The sequence below is a fragment of the Vanacampus margaritifer genome, chromosome 4 (assembly GCF_051991255.1).
Source record: "Vanacampus margaritifer isolate UIUO_Vmar chromosome 4, RoL_Vmar_1.0, whole genome shotgun sequence".
NCBI classification, from domain to species: Eukaryota; Metazoa; Chordata; class Actinopteri; order Syngnathiformes; family Syngnathidae; genus Vanacampus; species Vanacampus margaritifer.
This window is the reverse complement of record NC_135435.1, coordinates 18,123,536-18,142,989: the sequence shown is the minus strand read 5'-3', so window position 1 is coordinate 18,142,989 and position 19,454 is coordinate 18,123,536. Positions and strand designations below refer to the sequence as shown.

The 19,454-nt window shown below is 37.9% G+C and overlaps 1 protein-coding gene across 1 annotated transcript in view; it reads left to right on the top strand.

Annotated features, from left to right (window-relative positions):
• The window catches only part of kiaa1549lb (KIAA1549-like b), a 59,176-nt gene extending 54,020 nt beyond the window's left edge, over nt 1-5,156 (top strand). The window contains exons 19-22 of the mRNA XM_077564523.1: nt 1,914-2,008; nt 2,286-2,434; nt 2,530-2,681; nt 4,323-5,156. Coding sequence (XP_077420649.1) covers nt 1,914-2,008; nt 2,286-2,434; nt 2,530-2,681; nt 4,323-4,586 — 660 coding nt within the window. The 3' untranslated portion in view covers nt 4,587-5,156. The remainder of the gene's footprint in view (nt 1-1,913; nt 2,009-2,285; nt 2,435-2,529; nt 2,682-4,322) is intronic.
• Nucleotides 5,157-19,454: the final 14,298 nt, after the last annotated feature.

The following is a 19,454-nucleotide window of genomic DNA, read 5'->3' as shown; positions in this document are numbered from 1 at the left end:
CCTGCATCGTTCTATATACTTTATACACTTGGTGACAGGTAGTAGAAGATAATATCATTTGTCACTTCCTTGCTTTCCACCAATCAAAAATCATTTATCAGAATTTTTGGGGACATAAGCCGTCATTTGTATCCTTGCCAGCAAGCTGAATTCTCGCGGTATATGTTCACAAATACGACGAGAATACATCTTGTGCCGCTCCCGCTGATACGTTTGCAATTAGGTTGGACCAAGCAGATGTTGTTTAGGGCCGGACGTGGAGCTGTGACGAAACCAGGAAGTGCAGATGCCGGGGGAAACAAACAAACGTAACATAGACGAATGGACGCTGAAATTAATTCTGTTCTTGCGGAATTAATTGCTGTTTCCTTGTTGAATGTTGAGCAGGGATAGGCGCTAAGTGCATTTTTTATCTGGTAAAGATGTTTGTGCTTTTTTTTCTTTTCTTCCTAAGACGACATTTTCATCCGTTGCCGTGATTGGTCAAAGCCTACGTGCAAAAGATGTCGCATCGTCCAATCAGCTTGAAGTATTGTACAGCAAGTCCCTCCTTTCCCGAACGGATCTGCCAAATGAAGTTCCAGATTGATAATGTGAAGAACTCCCTTGCGTGAATCACAATTATCAATCTTATTTGTGAGGTTACGTCCCCTTTTTTTTTTTTTGCTTTGATTTGCAAGCAGAATTTTTGTTTAAATTTAAAGTGCAGCACTTCAATCAACTCAGAAGCAGCAGTTTGGTCGACAGAGATCAAAGAAGAGGCTTCAAACTGTTAACTCATTCACTCCCAGCAACCCCCTTCGCTCTTGGTTGTTTTACAAGATTTTGACTGATTTCTCAAGGCCCACAGAATATTGTGTTCTATTGCTATAAAAACATGGAATTTACCAAAAGAAAGATTAGAGTCTCTTTTTTTCATCAGGAAAAAAAGTATATTTCTCGTTTTGCAGCAATTAGCATTAGAATATAGCTAAGTTTCATCACTATTCACAAATCTGTTTAAAACACTCGGAAAAAGAGTGTTTTAGCAACATGGCCCTGGTTGAGCTCTTATACTCTGCTGCCACCTGCTGGCCTTTTTTTCTTAATAACTACCATTTCAGAGGCTGCATAAAGCCTTCTGAATGCTTCTGTAAAAAAACAAAAAACAAACGTATAAATATGTTTTTGGGACCACGGTAATATTTAAAATATAATGTTTTTACACGTTTTTGGGAGCAAATGAGTGAATTACTACACCTAGTTGATGTATATTGTCACACTAAACATAAAACAAAGAGATTTATGTGTTTAAAACAATACTCAGAGGCTTATATTATTTATCCTCAACAAAGAACCACTAATATTACAGCGAATTTCAGCGAGGCTGCGGCTGTTTCATGAACTCGTTTACATTTTGGACAAACATAAATTTAACGTAGTCTATTTGTGCCTGATAAACATTAATATGAACCAACTCATTCCAGCATCTGAGTGACAGGTTTTCCAGGAAAAAAACCTGACTAAACACATTGACCGTTTCTCAATATCTAGAATGCAGAGTACACTCTCGTTAGCGTGCCTTCCCATGAACGTACTTCCCATCAATGTTTGTCTCTTTGAATTCGGAACGGCAACATGAAATGTATCTCATCCCAGTCTTTACAAGTAACCAACCGATACACCCTTGGTTTAAAATAGCAGACAACAACAACAGGCTATTCCGGACTTGGGCAGCAGCTGATGAACATTCACAAGGTTGTAAGAACAGACAAGAACGCTGATTAAAAAATAGCTATTAGAACCTTCATAACGTAGAGTGATAAACGCGATATTTGGCAACCCCAGTCACCAACAGGCGCACACATGCAAAAGTTTGCACACCCCTTCGCTAAAGAAACATGTTCATGTGAGTTTCTCATCATCTCTTGTAGGCCTTTCACTTCACCCAGCTGCCTGATCTGGCAATTAGCACTCCTCCTCCTTTACCACCTCGCACTGGACCACCTCCTGGCACCTCCTTAAGACGGTAATGCTCATTAGGTTTCACTCAAATGTACACATGCTGTCTGTTGCATAGCTAGCAGAGATACCCATTCACATCTATTTTCAGAAACTTGATATTCTCTAGGTAATGTACTGTGACTAGTGTGATTTCAGGCCCTGTATACATTTTAATATTGAACTAGTGCAGTGTATGGCAAGAATGTTAATGAGCTAATTGCTCATCCACATGGAGCCGGTCTGCCCTCTAGTGGCAACTGTTTAATAAAATCCAGCATTTGTGTCTCTGCAATCCCGCTCAGTTCCATCTCTGACCTGGGGCCCAAGGGAAGAAGCGCTCAGACATCTGTCACTGAAATGCAGACTTCACATGACAACAACCTGTACGGGCCAAGCTCCCGGGCAGCACTTCCATCCATCACTATAGAGCAGCCTGTGTCCAACTACTCAGGTGGGTGGACATTGAACTAAGGTGACATTTTAAAAGTAAGTCATGATGCGGTTCCCCACTCTTCATGTTGACCCTCTCTCCTGTGCTCTCCTCAGGAAACCCAATAACGGCCGTTTATTCCACCCCAGCCAGCAGGCCGGGCTACTCGGACTATTTTGTCTCCGCCTCGCCCACTTCCTACCACAGTCCCTCTTGGATGTCCTATCCTCCAGAACCGGAAGATGTGTCGCATCAGTGGGCAGACTCTGTACGACGATTTTAATTCATTGAATTCATTAGTTTGTTTGTAATGCGTATTTTAGTGAGGAAAAATAACACTCTATAATAGTGTATTTTATAAAAACATACATGACATGATCAAATAGAATGAAAAATAATTAAACACTTTTTATCACACTGCATAAATTGAAAGGCCATTGTGCTCCTCTTTCTGGTCTGAAAGACAATGGCCGTTTCTCCATATCTTTAAAAAAAAAAAAAATTATTATTTTTTTTTTATTGAAACTTATGCTTTTAACAATCACAGCATTAGGACATCAGACGTCAATTCAAAGGTTCCGTCTTTGCTTATTAACATTCACAATTATTTAAACACAAAACAAAACAACAATTCGACATAAACGACAAAACCCAAAGGCCGTTTCTCCATATCAAGAAGACAGTACGTTCTTGTGACGCAACGAGTCGGGCCTTGGTAAGCCCGGTCTCAAGAACGTACTTCCCAAGCACGCATATCTCGCAGTTTTATCATGTGACTAGCTTTCAATCAATTTGTACTACGTTTTCGATGTTTCAAAATGTGTTTGTACAACATCGATGGGTTAAAAACCATACTTACATCCTTGTGATTTTGTGAGACGGCATCAATGGCAGGCCAAGTACTGTTCCAATCAGAAGTGTGCATAAGCCACGTCATCTTTTATGAGCGTAAATAATGAGAACTATTTAACGTGTAATTTACAACTTTATTAAATCTAGTCCTTTTTTTTTTAAACACAACTTAATTAAACAGCTTCAATTTACAATATTATATAAATATATTAATATCTATTAAATATGATTTACTATATGTTCAAAGATAATTTTTATAGATGAACCACAATTTCAGGAGAATCAGATCAAAATCTGCAACACACATCGGTGTCTTTCCAAAATGTTTTTTTCCCCAATCTAAATTTGATAAATACGGACAACAATGTAGATTGAGAAACAACAACTGTTAATTGAGAGCCCTAAACAACTGTGATGTCATTTTCAGTCGACAGCAAGTCGCAAAATGGCCGCCCCTAAAGGTGTATAAGAATAGGTGTTTTTTGCTACTTACCTAAACATAATATTAATCACAATGTCGTGTGCAGACTAGAGGGGGCACATACAACATATTTATATAAAGAAAATATTTCGCCTTTTAAAAGTTTAAAGCTATTTAGCATTAGCATTAAGCGTGGATGGACTGTAAAAATAAGATAAGTGGTTATTTGAAATATACGAAAGTAAATTTAAACTGTAAGTGGTAATAAACTGCTTGTGGCAAATTCTAACTGCCAAACTTTTGTTGCTGTGAAGTGAGTTCAGTCACTGCCACTAAATAGCGCCTATTCAGACGGTATCTCAAGATTTTGCTCGCAAGTCAAAGCAAAAAAAAAATAAAATAAAATAAAATCTCACATCTTGAAAAAATAAGCAATTTCCAAGTGTTTGTTCACACCAACATATTTTGCTACCTTAAACTGAAAATGGAAATAATTATTTGTCAATGTCAAAACAACTGACTAAACAAATGGTGATGATAGCATTTTATGCTTGGCCAAGGTAATAAGCTTTTAAGTGTTTTGGATTATATCAATAATGCAGAATTTCCTTTTTTTTTTGTATCCATTTTTTCCAGCTTCCTTTGCCAGGTTATGTTGAGGCTTTTCCTCATCCTCGCTACCCCCAGGGGAGCCCCTCCATCCTTCCCCTACAGTACACACAGACTCTTGACCAACGGCCCGCCGCCCAGAGCGCGGCGTCCCAGAAAAGCTCGCAGCAGGTGGAGACGGACACGGACAGCATTCCCCTGAGCAACCTCTCCACCTCTGCACTTGTGCACGCTATACGACAAGAAGTGGCCAAGCTGGCAAAGAAGCAGAGTGACATGTTTGACTTCTAATATGGATCCTGCCACCAGGCCGCGACGGACTCATGAAAGTGGCACGCTTTCAGACTGATTTTTGATGTTTGTACTCTAAAATGAGCAGATCTAATCAACCCCATTGACTGATTGATTTATTTTCTTACACCAGTCAGCGGCTGTCAAAAAGCAACAGAGCAATTGTGGTTTTATTTTGGAGAGGAAAATCCCACCTCCTGCAATGGATGTCTGTGACTGCACACATGTCATTGTAGATATGTCTATAGTACGAGCATACAGTATGGGGAGGAAAATATGCTTATTTAAAAGGAAGTGAACAGTCCAAACAAGCATTATTTTTACTAAAAAGGACCCAACACTTCCTGACAGCCTGTCTGTATACAAGCATGTAAGACGATATTTTATCTCATTTGATGGCGTCTAACAGATTTGGTGGCCTCACCGTCGGCCCTTTTTAAGCATCGCGGTATCATAACCAGCTGCCTCATCAGACTCAACAATTCCAGTATGTTTAATTTTGTCTTTTATCATCAAGTTAGGACCACCATAAAACCCTTGCTGAGGAATAAAAAAAACACATTAAATCACCGCACGCATTTAGCGATTCATCTGAGTGGAAGAGACACTCGTACTTTACTTTGGGATAAAAGCCTTCATGGGTAAACTCAATTGTTACTGCAGAATTGCTGTCTGGGGATCATAAAGTGAGTCTGGGTGCCAATAAGCGCTTGGAGGTTTATAGCAGGGATGCTGCGTAAACATCCTGCTGCTACAGATTGCCTCCTTGCGATGTAATATTGCTAATAACATGCAGGGCTGTATAGCAATGGTATTAGAAGAACACTTTGAGTTGTGAAAAGGGATTTGACTCAAATGTATCAGTCACATTTCAATTTATCACTGTCTCTCACTCCTTAAATGTTTTGTGCGCAAGTTGCCCCCGAAATCAACCTTCCAACTATTAAGGTGTGAACTGAACAACATACAGTCAAAGTCATGTTTGTGAACATCAGCAGTGAATGAAGGCTCATGGCGGAAATATCCAACTAAAGGTTTGTACATGGTCATTGGCTGAGCTAACAAAGTAAATGAACATGAGCTCAAACATTCAAAAAAACATTGTCTTTTTGTCTTCCATGACTGATTTTCTCATTTACAACTAATCTGCTCATTTAGTGGAGTGTGAGACCGAGTGAAAGCACTAATAGCCTATGTGATTAAACTTAAATAAAAGCGTTTTTTTTTTGTTTTTTTGTTTTTATAAATTATCAGCATAACGCTGTTTCCTTCTCCCTAAAAATGTCATTTTCCACAGTTGATAAGTGGATTTCTCACAGCCAGGTGAGAAAGCATGCCGACTTCCGTTGAGAGAAATTACATTTGTAGAACACAATTTGTGACAATACTGATGTGATTTCCTTTCAACGAGCTTCTCTATCTCCAGGTTCCTCCAGATGACGGGGACGGCAAAATTAAATACATCATACATAGTTGATCGGATTTTTTGTCAAACTGAGATTGTGTTTGGACACTCCTGTAGAACGAATTCAGTGTGTGTGTGTGTGTGTGTGTGGGGGGGGGGGGGGGGTAGAGGATGCATTAGACCCGTAAATTCCTCCTCCATCACAATCACTGTCTACATCAGGGGTGCTCAAGTTCGGTCCTCGAGAGCCCCTATCCAGCCTGTTTTCCATGTTTCCCTCCTGCAGCACAGCTGAATCTAATGATCAGCTAATCAGCAAGCTTTGCCGAAGCCTGATAACGATCCTGATCATGAATCAGGTGCGTTAGTGGAGAGAAACTTGGTAAACAGGCTGGATAGTGGCTCTCGAGGACCGAATTTGAGCACCCCTGGTCTACATGGTGTGGCAGAAGGATTCAACGATGCAACTCCCATTTCTTTTTAAATAATGTTTTTGAAAGGGGAAGTAAAAATAGTGTGGTTGCACAACTGTGCACACCCTCTACTGGGTATGAAGTTTCATTCATTCTTAAATGGGAATCAGCACACAAGTACCGACAGTGAAAGGGTCTCCGCTGATTGACCCAAAATAAAGTTCGCATGTTCTAGTAGGCTATTTTAATTTTTTTTTCCAGTTCCAGCTGAAAACAACCTTTACCCTGACCTGAGACCCAGCAAACACTTCAGGAGTGAACTATAATGGTGGTTGAGACCCTGTGTTGTCCAACATAATACAAGATTCAAAATAATGATGCTCGTATAGTATTTTAACGACACTGTCATGGAGGGATTCAAATTAGTCACGTGTAGTTCTACATCTGTCCACCAGGACGCAGTATCGCACCGTACAAACAATTGCCAGCATTAAGCGCGTCCTTGGTCCTTATCAACAGTAAACAAAAAGTTAGTGGGTACCGAATTAGATCATTTAAGAGTAACATGCAATATATTCTGTTAGATTTAGTATGTAAGATGTGTGTGTTCTTTGTGTCAGTATATGCTAACGGGCAGTGTATAATGTAGCCTAATCAAATCTTTATTAACTGGGGCATTTTTTTTTTTAGAAAAAAACAAACAAACTAAATCGATAGTGTAGCATCAACTAGTGGCCTCTGCAGTTAGCTCTAAGTGATGCTGCACAATAATGCATCACTTTGTCCATTAGAACAAATTAGAACCTTTCCTCGAATGGACGCCTAATTTTTTCCCATCAAGAATAACAGTGCAATTAGGATATCTTTAATTACCTTACCAGGGTTTTTCCTAGCTCAAATCAAGGTACATGTGGTAGACAAACATTCTGATCATGTGCACGCATACAAATTTAAATGATTAACATGAGCATTAACAATCATGTAATTTCTGTAATTAACTTAATGTAAATAATTTACATTCAAACCATCAAAATAGCCACACCCATTCATAGCTTAAATGGTGTGACCACTTTTGCTTTCATTTGAAGCAGCCTTCCACATCTTTGTGGTCCATATTTATCTGTCAAAACATACTGCAGTGTCCCCGCTAAAATTCCCTCTAAAATGAAAAGACACAATAAGCAATTATAATGATTAAAAAAAAAAAACACTTTTCATGGGGTGACATTTAGACTAAAGTGTTTTTCCTCGTCACCTTTGTTAATGCATTTTTTTTTCTGTACGTTTTTTGACTTTGAGCAACTCTTACACGGGGACCCTGTGAAAGCGGACAGTTGGAGTCGGGAATCAAACTGCCAACCTGCTCTTCCAACTCAGCTGCCGGCAAGCAAGACCAGCATGCTGCTGTTGCCCTTCTGGTTGCTGGTGACAGCAACAAGATCAACATGAAAACAAAACAATTGGCTGGTTATGTTACGTTGGTTAGCACAGATGCTAGCTAACAGCTTTGCTGTTTCCTTCCTTCCTTCCTTCCTTCCTTCCTTCCTTCCTTCCTTCCTTCCTTCCTTCCTTCCTTCCTTCCTCCCTTTCTTCCTTCTTTCCTTCCTGTGACAGAGAATTCACTTTTTATCCTGTTAGCTACTAATGTTAGCTTTGGGCTAATATGTATAGATATACTCTTCAATTGAAACCCTTCACTTTAAAACAATACTTGCCAAAAATAATTCACATATTCTTTGTTAAAAAAGTAAACTATGTAAAACACACTGTCTCCTACTTCTCTTCTTTGACAGTTTTAGATGTGACTTCCGAATATTTGCAATAAAGGGCAGCCCACCTCAACTGCCCTTAAAACTAGCACACAACGAGTGGAACGCTGGACAGATAATAACAGTTTTCACGATGTCAGAGCTTTTTGAGTCGCAATTCGGCGGAGGTGACCGCCTGCGAAGTTTATGAAGGAAAAACACCAGTTTCCAAAACACCCTAATTTGATTAGCATTTCCACTGTCGGTGTGTATGTGGGGTGCCCTTAGCTGCATGAGCTCCGAAAATAGCAGGGCAGCAATTTCAACATTTACAAAAAAACACAACTGTACAGTGCTGGTTGTGGATCTTATCATGTAAACATGAAACATGAAACACAAACATCTTACATTTATCTGAGGGTTATAAGAAATGAGTTGAAAAGAAACAAAGTAGTACATATCAGCAAGTGCAAAACTGAATAGCCCTGACCTTGACCAGTTCTCTCTCTTCTGCCTTGCTGCTCAGATGATGTGTTGATTGTAGAAATGTGTTTACTCCTGTCGTATTATGAAATGTCCAATGAGCATTATGTACACACCGATGTATTATTAAGGGCATTCCTATGAATTGACGCTTGTATCCATAGTGACATCCGTTTTTCTTTACGGTGACTCTCTACTTTAATTCACTGACATAGTTCCCATTGCGTCTTTTTTCCCCTCCCATGTAGGTAGAGCAGTGTAATTGAATGTGATCTTGCTCTGAAGGCCAATTATCTTCAATAAAAGCCACTTAAAGTAATTATCACAGACATTTGAGCAGACATCAGCGCAGAGCTTTAGAGAATTAGCACATGGAGCGCAAGGACAGGTCAAGGGAAAACAATGGATTTGCAGATAGCTAGTCACTGTAAAAAAAAAGAAAGAAAAGTTATCTGAGCCTTTATGATCCTCTGGAGCGGTACTAAACTTTCACATCATTGTCTAACTGTATTGTGATTGAGGCCAAGCTTTAAAAGCTGAGGGTCGATCTAATTCCTGAAATGAATCCGTGGTATTAAAGTGAGTCGGAGGTGGACTCACAAGTTAACGCTCAAGTGATCTGCTATTTCTTTTTATCATTTGCCTTTGGGTTGATTTTTTTTTTCCAATTTTAATATACTCAGTCAGGACACGATTATAATGACATCTTAATTCTTCATCTTCAAGAAATTTCGGACAATTCTATGCACCCAACTTTATGGTTTTGGGGAAGGCTGTTTTATCTTCCCAGTGCACTAAAGCAAAAACCATTAAGGCATGCTGGGATGACTTTAATGTGAAAGCAGAAGAGGTGATGGAAAGGCTAAACCTTCCAGAAAGACACAATCTGCTCATGATACCAAACATACAAGCCCACAAGCTCATCTGTGAAACGGCGGAGGTCATGTCTGGCTTGTGCTTGCATGACAAAATCATTCATCTTGATGATGAGCATCATGATGGCAGCAGCGAAATGAACTCGGCCGTCTACAGAAACTTATTGTCTGCCAATTTAAAGAAAGATGAAACCAAACTGGTACATGCATTCATCATGTGCCGAGATAATGACACGAAGCTCACTGCCAAAACAGTGAGTTCATTTGGGAAGAAGTGGAAGGCTGATTTAATACTCAATTCCCAGACTTGAACCCGTGAGAGTATGTTTTTTTTTTTTTTCAGTAAAGGAAGAGCCTGGAGTGAGCAACCCTCCAAAACTAACAACTCAAAGGAGGAATGATTGCCTGGAAAATCATCAGAAAAAGAAAAATGCAAACGTTTAGGTGTGTCAGACGGTCTCAGGATTGTTGTAATGATAGCAAGCAAATGAGCCCAAACAAAATATTACTTTTTTTAAATTTTTTTTTTACTTTAAGGCTTATCTAATAAAACTGTCTTCCTTTACAAATGACACTATCTTCTAAGTTTTGTATCAGATTCAGACATAAATACCTTAAGACAAAACCTGCAATGTTGATCTCTTGCCTCATGTTTTGATTGTCAAACCCAAAAGTTCTCAATCTATAGGAAGAAAAAAAAAATCTTTGGATCTGCAATGACAATATGTCCCCGTGCTTTTATACTTACAATATGTGAAATAATCAATACACTGTTCAACAGATAATTCCAGTTATATCAGTTAATGTTGTGCCTTAGCAACAGTTGATGAGATGACTCATATGTTTACAATCAACCACTAAAAACTTTTTGTCTGAGTTCTGTTATGACTTTTAGATGTTTTTTTTCTTAAGCCTGAGTCTTCGTATCATTCTATTGATCGTTTCTCTGCCTACACTGGCTGGTGCATCATATCGTTCTCCAGTCCACAAAAGTTGTCCTCCTCCTCCTCAAAAAAACGACTACTTCGCTCCAATGACCTGGTTACTGTGAGATCAGGTTTTATAGATTGTACATTTAGTGAGATATTTCTTGGCACTTTCCACTCTACCTACACACTTTACGGTTGTCAGTTGCATCTGGCGAACAGACTGTTTTGGAGAAAACATCCATCAGAAAAGAAAGGGTTGCTTAGCATCAACAGAATACATATTGATGGCACCAGCTGCTTTCAAGTGCCGCAAAATAACTCTTCACTTTTAATAAAATATATTGAAAAAATGCATAAATAAAATAAAATTTAGTATATTATTATAATATAATTAGGGTGTCAAAATGAGTGTGTTAATTTAGAGTGAATTTAAAGTTCCTTTAACGCCACAATTATTTGTTAATGCGCGATTAATGACCGCCCCTTACTTGGAAAGGCTGTACTGGGGGAATTCCAGTTGCAACGAAGCAGACACGTCCACGTCAAAATTTAACATTTATTTGTGGAGACTGGGGTCAAGTTGTATTTTACAATTTTAAAAATGTGCAGAATTTCACAAATTACTTCATGTTAAAGATTAGATAGCTCTTACTATGAAAAGAAAAATGTACTGAGCTGTCACTAATGTCTTACAAATGCAATTATGCCATCTAGTGGCAGAAAATGACCTCAACACAAATCGATATCACACTAATTTTTTACAGTACAGTACAACTTTTTAATTTGTACTCAATTTTATGAATTATCATGAAATTACTGTATCAACAACTATAAGATGCAGCCATATTTCTAATAGTTTAACATTGTTCCATGTTGTTATGTTAACAAGAGTATGAAAACATTATTGTACAATTGGAACAGATATAATTGGTGATTAATTGTAAGCTAACTATTTTTTTTCTTTTTTCTTTTTCTGGAGAGCTCAGTATTGTTCATTCATCATGTCATCATCATTGCTCTCTTTTTATTATTATTATTTTTTTATTTTGTATAAGGGTGAGTATGTGTATGTGTAGGTTAAACAATAAACATTCTGTCCAAATGAATTCAAAGCAATCAATTATTCTTCACATTTGCAATGCCAAAGTGCAATGAAATGACAATTGGCTGTCTTCAAATCCATTGGCTGACACTGATGTAAACTACAAGTAAAACATTTGCGTTGATGAAATTAGAAGAATGGATGGTGTAGCGGATATTAGCTTGCCTCATAAACGGGTTTGTGACCCGCTGTGGTGCATTTATTTTTAGTTTATTCAATAATTGATGGCTTGCGTGACCAAATGCAGAGATCTAGCAGCCCGTGAAATTTTGAGTCCATTTTAAAAATCGGCTTAAAACCTATCTATATGTTACGTGGCGTGAAGCAGCCGGTTCGGACGACGTCATGAGAGGGGCGGGGCCACAGGGGGAGAGAGGCGGGGTTTTACTGAACCGGGAGTTTGACTTCCGGGTAAGAAAAATAGCCACTGAAATAACTCATATGTCATAAGAAATGACATCGCGATTGTGTCAAAAGTAAGATTTCATCATTATATTCTTATATACCCTACCTCACTGTATAGCAATACCAACTCAAGAAACACAGAATAATTCGGAATGTTTACGCTGATAGGCGCATTCAACGAGCATGTAGCAGCACCAACGGCATCCACACTAAACCGATTCCACTCTTCACGCTTCGGCTTTTCTTACTGCTGCAGTCAGGAATAAGGAAGTGAAATGAGAGCAGGACGCAAATGAAAGCTAGCCAGGCTTATTGAACACGTAAATCACTTCCTGGATGGAGGGTATGTTGTGTCATTGTTAATGGGTCTCAGCCACAGCTGTGTAAATCACACTACACATTCGCAGGCCTACTTGGATGAGTTTATGGAAGAAAAGGTGGAGGATTTTATTTGCTCTTTTCCATTCCATTCTTTCCATTTGTTGCTACTGGGCAATTTCAAGATATGCCCTGTTTGGATAACTGCCTCATCAACATCAAAATATTGCCTGACCGTGCAGGTTAATGTGTCCCCTAATTATTTTTAAGTTGAATGAAAGTAGAAGGTAGTGTAATTGAAATTCATGTTTTTATTTGCGAACAAGGCTGACAGTTTGCATCTCGCTTGTGCGATGCTTGGTTGCCACAAAGGTGAGCCTTTTTATATGCTAATGCAATCAAGGGTGACTGTGTGTTATATGACAACAATACAAAAGGAGAATGGGCCGATACAAATGTCCAGCTTTCACATTGATTTTTCTGAAGCCTTGGTTCCATTTTCTCTTACTTTAGAATTAAATGCAACAACAAGATGTCCTCTTTCCCTGGAACATTCCACTTCGGTTAACATATATTCTTGGTCCACTGTATTATGGCTTGAGTTTCTATTCCCTTCCACTATGATCCGAATGACCCATCATTGGTTGACTGTTTGACACGACGTGGCAGATTTAGGACTCAGACGCAGAGATAGGGGTTTGAGGCCAAGGCAGATATTTATTACACAAAAAAAAATCCTCGTTTAGAGGGAAAAAATAAAGGCTATAAAATGTTAAACTAAAGGCGCTCCAAAAGGGAGGATGTCTAAACTACAAACAAAACAATATCACTCCTTAACTAAAACTATACTGTGGCTATACAAAGTTACAAACTGACGAAAACACTTTGGCACAAGACAGGGGAGACGCAGACCATTTAACACATGAGGGTAATGGGAAGCAGGTGGACGCAATCAGGAATCAGAGTTGACACTGACACCACACGAGGAAAGGCAAGTGACCTGAAACGAAAGGAGTCAGAATTTTCAAAATAAAACAGGAAATGACAAGCCAACCTCACCGCGGTGTAACACTGTTCATGCTGTCTTTGAGCGTTCGACGCGTAAATAAATATAACAGTCGGTGGACATGTGAATCATTGCTATCGCTTTTGTCGTCTTATAGGCAATTAATATAAAAGAGCAAAATGTCATTAAATATAAGCATCAGAAAGGATGACATTGCTACTCGATCGGACTCAATTTGTATTCTGGTTTGGTGCTTCTGGCCCCCTGACTCCTTACACTTCACTGGCCTTAGTGCAGCAATTGATTAAAAAAATCCTTCATCTGGAAAAACGCTTCATTAGAAGAGGACCAGGATGTTTAATGAACTTTGACCTGATGTCCACATCTGACATATTTCCCGTGTTCCCAGTTTTCTCAAGTTTGTCTTTGAGCTTTGGCTTTCACTAAACCTCTGTTGGAACGTCACCACAATAAACATGCACAGGTCTTAGTTAATATTTAGGTAGTATATTATAAGTGACATAGTATATTATAAGTGACAGGTCACCATTTTTGAATGTTTGTGACTTGCGATGTCACTCACTGTGTGTTATTACGTTATCTTTAAGGATTATGATCAGATTTTTTTTAAATTATCATTTACTAATAAACTAAATTGCTTACTTTGGGATTTAAAATGTAATTTTTATTTTACTCGACTGTACTATCACAAGCCGTTTCATAGAAGAAACCACGGCAGCCACAAAACCATTGGACATCTGAAATGAAGATGGATTTTCTTATCCTTTTTATTTCTGCTGCAGATACAGCTTTGTGCCCGATGTATGTCCGCCATATTGGATGTGGCCACGTATAAGCCTTATTTTTCCTCTGATGCTTTTTTTTCTTCTCTTTTGTTAATGTGTCAACTGAGGTTATGTGAAGCTCTTTTGGTCTCTTTTGTGATTAACGGCTATATAAATAAATTGGACTTGTCTTGACTATGATATATATTCATTAAATTGAGTTAGATTAACATAATAAGCATATTCAAGGTGGGGTCTATGTGCGTATACATGCTGTAAATGTTGTCTATGGTAACACTTACCAGCATCACAAATATGAAGTACTGTCTGTAGTAATGAAAATTGATGATGGGTCTGTGTCCTTTTTATGTATTGCACATCGATATACAGCATTTAAATTGAATGCCACTTAAAAATAAAAAATAAAAAAATAATTATATATATATATATATATATATATATATATATATATATATATATATATATATATATATATATATATATATATATATATATTTTACAGCAAACTAGTGTAGACTATGTAGAGGTGCCGTAACACGTAAGAACTGAGAATCTTGTTATATAATTAATTACCTTCAAAAGACAGTTGATTATAATATGTTGGTGTAATCATTTTTCCTGTATAACATTCATATAAAATACACCAGATATATTTTTTTCCTGGAATGGGCAGACTAGTTTAATAAGCACGGGGCATGCATGTAGCAATCAAATGACTACAGTGACAAGCCTAGACGAAGACTAGAAAAACCTTCCTTCTTTTATGGAAATTCAGTTTTGCAAATTACCACTGTTGCGTGATTTCAAATTGGCTCTAGTATCACTGCCAGCCTGCTTGTGTCCACAGAGCTCCATAATTATCTTGTGGATTCAAAAATACCATATAATTGGACTTGCTGTCCAGTTTTTGTATCCCCGGCAGCTGGTAATGTGAGTGTCTGAATTGTGACAGAAGCACACATTCTGCTTTGCCGTTTTTGTTTGTTTGTAATTATTTAAAAAAATAAGTGAATTCATTTTTGCTCCATTGTACATTTGAGATTCAGTGTATTATTTTTTTGATTAACAAATACTTTAGCTTTACCTAATCAGATGCTTTTTGAGCCACCTCCCTATTTGTTCCGTTTCCACTTCTTATAGTTGACCCAATGCTTTTATGCTTACAATGTATGTGAAATATTATGTGAAAGTGGGTGCTTGATCAATACACTGTCAAACAAATAATTCCAGTTATAATAGCTGATGTTGTGCCTCGGCTACAGATACTGCTAAGATTTAGAATTAGATTTTTTCATCACAAATTGATTAAAGCTTAATTACAGGGCAAATCCATTTATATATATATATATATATATATATATATATATATATATATATATATATATATATATATTTTTTTTTTGACAATCATCACTGGTCTAAATATGGTATTATGGATCATATTGTGTTAGTGGAATGTGAGTTAAGCATAAAAAATCCAGCAGTTTTTTTTATCCATCTCAAGGGGGGGCCATTTTGCCACTTGCTGTCGACTGAAGATGACATCAATGTTGCTCAGGTCTCAGGTAACAACCAATCACAGCTCAGCTTGAGAAAACAGGTGAGCTGTGATTGGTCGTTGCCTGAGCCTGAGCATCTGTGATGTCATCTTCCTTCGACAGCAAGTGGCAAAATGTCCGCCCCCTGAGATAGATTAAAAAAAAAGGCTGGATTTTACTTAATTTTTTCCACAAATGTAAAAATAATCAGATTGTCGTTTTTAGAAGAGTGAGGTCACATATAACATATTATTGTCAAGAAATGTTTAAGGTTGACTTCCACTTTGATCATGAGTTAATCAATGAATTTATTACAATGCAAATCATATTAACAACCCTCATCGCTTTTCCAAAGACATGATATAAATTTACAAATAACAAGGAAATTAAAACGATCACAACCAAAAACTAATATACGTGTATAATCACCAGCTCAACATGCGCACAAGCCAACGTGCAACCCTTGTTACCGTTTTCAGACCTGCAACAGACCAATGGTGACAGGGATAAATTTGCTATTGATCAGTTTCCATTTTGTAATGCAAGAGCTGCTTCTTTTCCAAAGAAATGTTTTTACGCACTGCTGCCTCCCCTTCTTTATTTCATATATTCCTTTTATCTAAATGGGATCTTAAGAGCCCATCATCTTAATCTCACACAAATTCATCCATTTCCATTTCTTTCGACTTTAGAAAAAAAACATCAGCTCCTCACCATGTTTTTTTTTTTTTTTGCTATCTGAATAAATTCATTCCCTCTCCGTGCAGCTCACCCCTCGGAGCAATGATTGGCACAATAGGTGGCCTCCTGCCATTGGGGAGGGGGTGAGTTCTAATTTCCAGAGAGTCCACAGCTTGGAAATTGCGGCTGTACACCACCCATCTCGCTGGTGCATGCTGACAAGCCCATATCTAACACTCAAACAAACTAACCCTGCCCAATAGCGCAAAGATGAGGCGGATGCAGATATGGCTTGAGATTGCGCCGTACACAGTTTTATCAAAAGAATGGAGGACACCGCCATGTCCTTGTAAAGCTGCGGATGCTGGCATTTTATGTGCTGCACCTCGATATCTAGTGACAATGTAATATTTTCCCTCTCAGATACTGGATACGCATCTGCTTGTGAGACACACGGGCAATTAGAAGATCATGGACTGGTTTTTATGTGAGAGGTTGTAGGGTACTTAGAAGTAGGGGTGTGCCAAAAAATCGATTCTCATAAGAATCGCGATTCTCATTTAGTACGATACAGAATTGATTTTAAATGTCCCAAAATCGATTTTATTTAAATTATTTTATACTGTCTTTGTCTGTGTGTGCCTTTATTTGGAGCGCAGTTCATGTTGTACCCGGTTTGGCCACTGAGGGGCAGTGTAGTTCCACGCGGTCTAATACACTGTTAAGTTGTAGCCACATTAGAGAGTAGAAGGAAAAAGTCACAATCAAGTTATTCCAATAAAAGTAGTTTTTTTGCAGCATGGAGCCGTTCTTTTGAGTGATAAAAGTGCCGCGAGTAGCGTGCTAATTAGCATTAGCGAGACAGACTGGAGTTGATCATTACAATTCCTTGCACATCTATAGATTGAAGCAAAAATCATTGTCAATCAAATCATTTTGAATCAATAATCGTTCTTAATCGAAAATCCATAAAAACACCCAAAAATCTGAATCGAATAGTGAGACTAAGATTCCCACCCCTACTTTTTCAAGTTTTATTTTCACTTTTATTCTGTCTCCACATTTCCATGAATCATTTTCCCCTTCCAAATGGATTTATCAATGATCAGTCAAAAAATAATAATTTTCAATTTATGGCCGCATATGAAAAGAGGAACTATCTTGACCCGTGGTCCTTATGAGGCTTTCTATAATCACTCACAACTTTGCACCTTTTAGTCACTTTGGGATTGTACATACTTTCATTACAGCCCCCCCATTCCCGAGATGGTTGAAACATGATCATTTATATTTTTGATTGCTTTGCAGCGATTTAGAACCTGATATAATTTTCTAATATGGAAGAGATTGAAGCAGCCTAGCGGTCCATTCCGACAGCAGTCAAGGTCGCTCTTGATTGGCACACTACCTGTGATGCGCTTCAAATTAACCTGAGGCATACATTACCTCGCCTAGTTAGTATGGAACAGGTGGGAAATAGATTACTCCATCTTCTCTGCTCATTTTCTCATGAATCTAATTTAGTATCTTAGAGGTGAAAGGGAGGGATGGATGAGTCCGGAGAAGACAGTTCACTTATGGCTCATTTGCCTTCTTGGTTACAAGAATCCATCTGGGCACGGAAAACCTTGACCTAATCTTCCCGATGGTGTTTGAAGGTAAACTCTTGCCAGAAAACTTACAATGCTTCATTTGTAGTTTGGAGAAACTGAAATGGCCATGTAAAAATTGTGTCCATCAGGTTTAGGCATAATATTGCAGTTGGCAACTCGGTCATTGCCTACAGTAGAATTTCTAATATTGTCAGCCGTTTTAGTGTCGCAATAAAAACTGAACCTACCAAAAGTTGGTTTCACCAAAACACTAACCAAAAAGTGTGTGTGTGTGTGTGTGTGTGGGGGGGTGGGGGGGGGGGGACTTTTTATGGATATAAGAATTTCATGCTTCTGTGACACCTCATACAACAAAAACACAACTAAGAAAGGGCTTATGATGGCAAGATGATAATTATGCGTATTTTTGTTTTGTATTTGTTTCTACGTTTATTCAATATCTTATATATATATATATATATATATATATATATATATATATATATATATATATATATATATATATCAATATCACGTGCCACCACTATACGCATTTCCATCACTTTGCTTCCAAATCATGGAATTCTAAAGAGTTCTGTATCATCCAAATTGTTTATTTTAATAATTTTATTGGTAAGCTATTGTATTAGTCTTGAAAGTTTTTTATGTGTTGACATCAAATAATGAAATGTAACTATTTCATAAATAGATGATCTACATGTCGACCAGTGTGAATGATTTTCAAAGAGTTTTTTTCCCCCCTCTAAAATAAATATAGGGTGTCTATAAGTTTTGCATGTTTGGGTCTTATAATTATGATATATTAACAATGCACCATTGCTTCATGTAAAATTATGTTCATGTAATACTGTTGATTCAGGCTCAACTAATCTATAAACGCCTACGCCTAAGAATCGGAGAGATTTTTTTTCCCTAACCCGCTAACCGGTGCATAGTTTGCCGCCCATTAAAAGCTGTTAACCAAGAGTGTCTCTCCATTGAGGGAATATTAAAAAACACGGATGGACTAAAACTTTCTTCCTGTCAAGAATCTCTTTTAATAATGATAGATGTTTTTTTTCCCCGTATAAACTCTCTCACCAGCCCCCTGTTGTGTGAGCGAGCGCTGCCTGCAGCAAACCCAGCAGGACCACAACAGTTTGCCTCCAAACAGGCGCTATAATGACCACTTAGCACTCCAAACATACTTGAGTACCTCCAACGCAGGCACCCCAAAAAATAGATTTCGCATGAGCTTCCAAGTTAATTCCTTTGATTCATTGATGTCTTGCTCATGGGTGGTCACCTGTTTTAATAGCTTGTGTTTTTAATGACGGTCATTACTTGGATGTCAACAGCATGTTTAATGTTAGAGCTGTGTTCCTTTCACAGGTCTACCCATAAAGAATCGGTGCTATTTTTTGCATTTCATCACCCATTTGGGAATTAATCAGAATATGCACGTTTTTTTTTTAAAAATGTATTTAATGTACATATATATATTTGCTGCAAACTAAACTAATTTCTGCTTATGCAAATGGGAGGTGGAGGAGCATAAGGTCTTGAG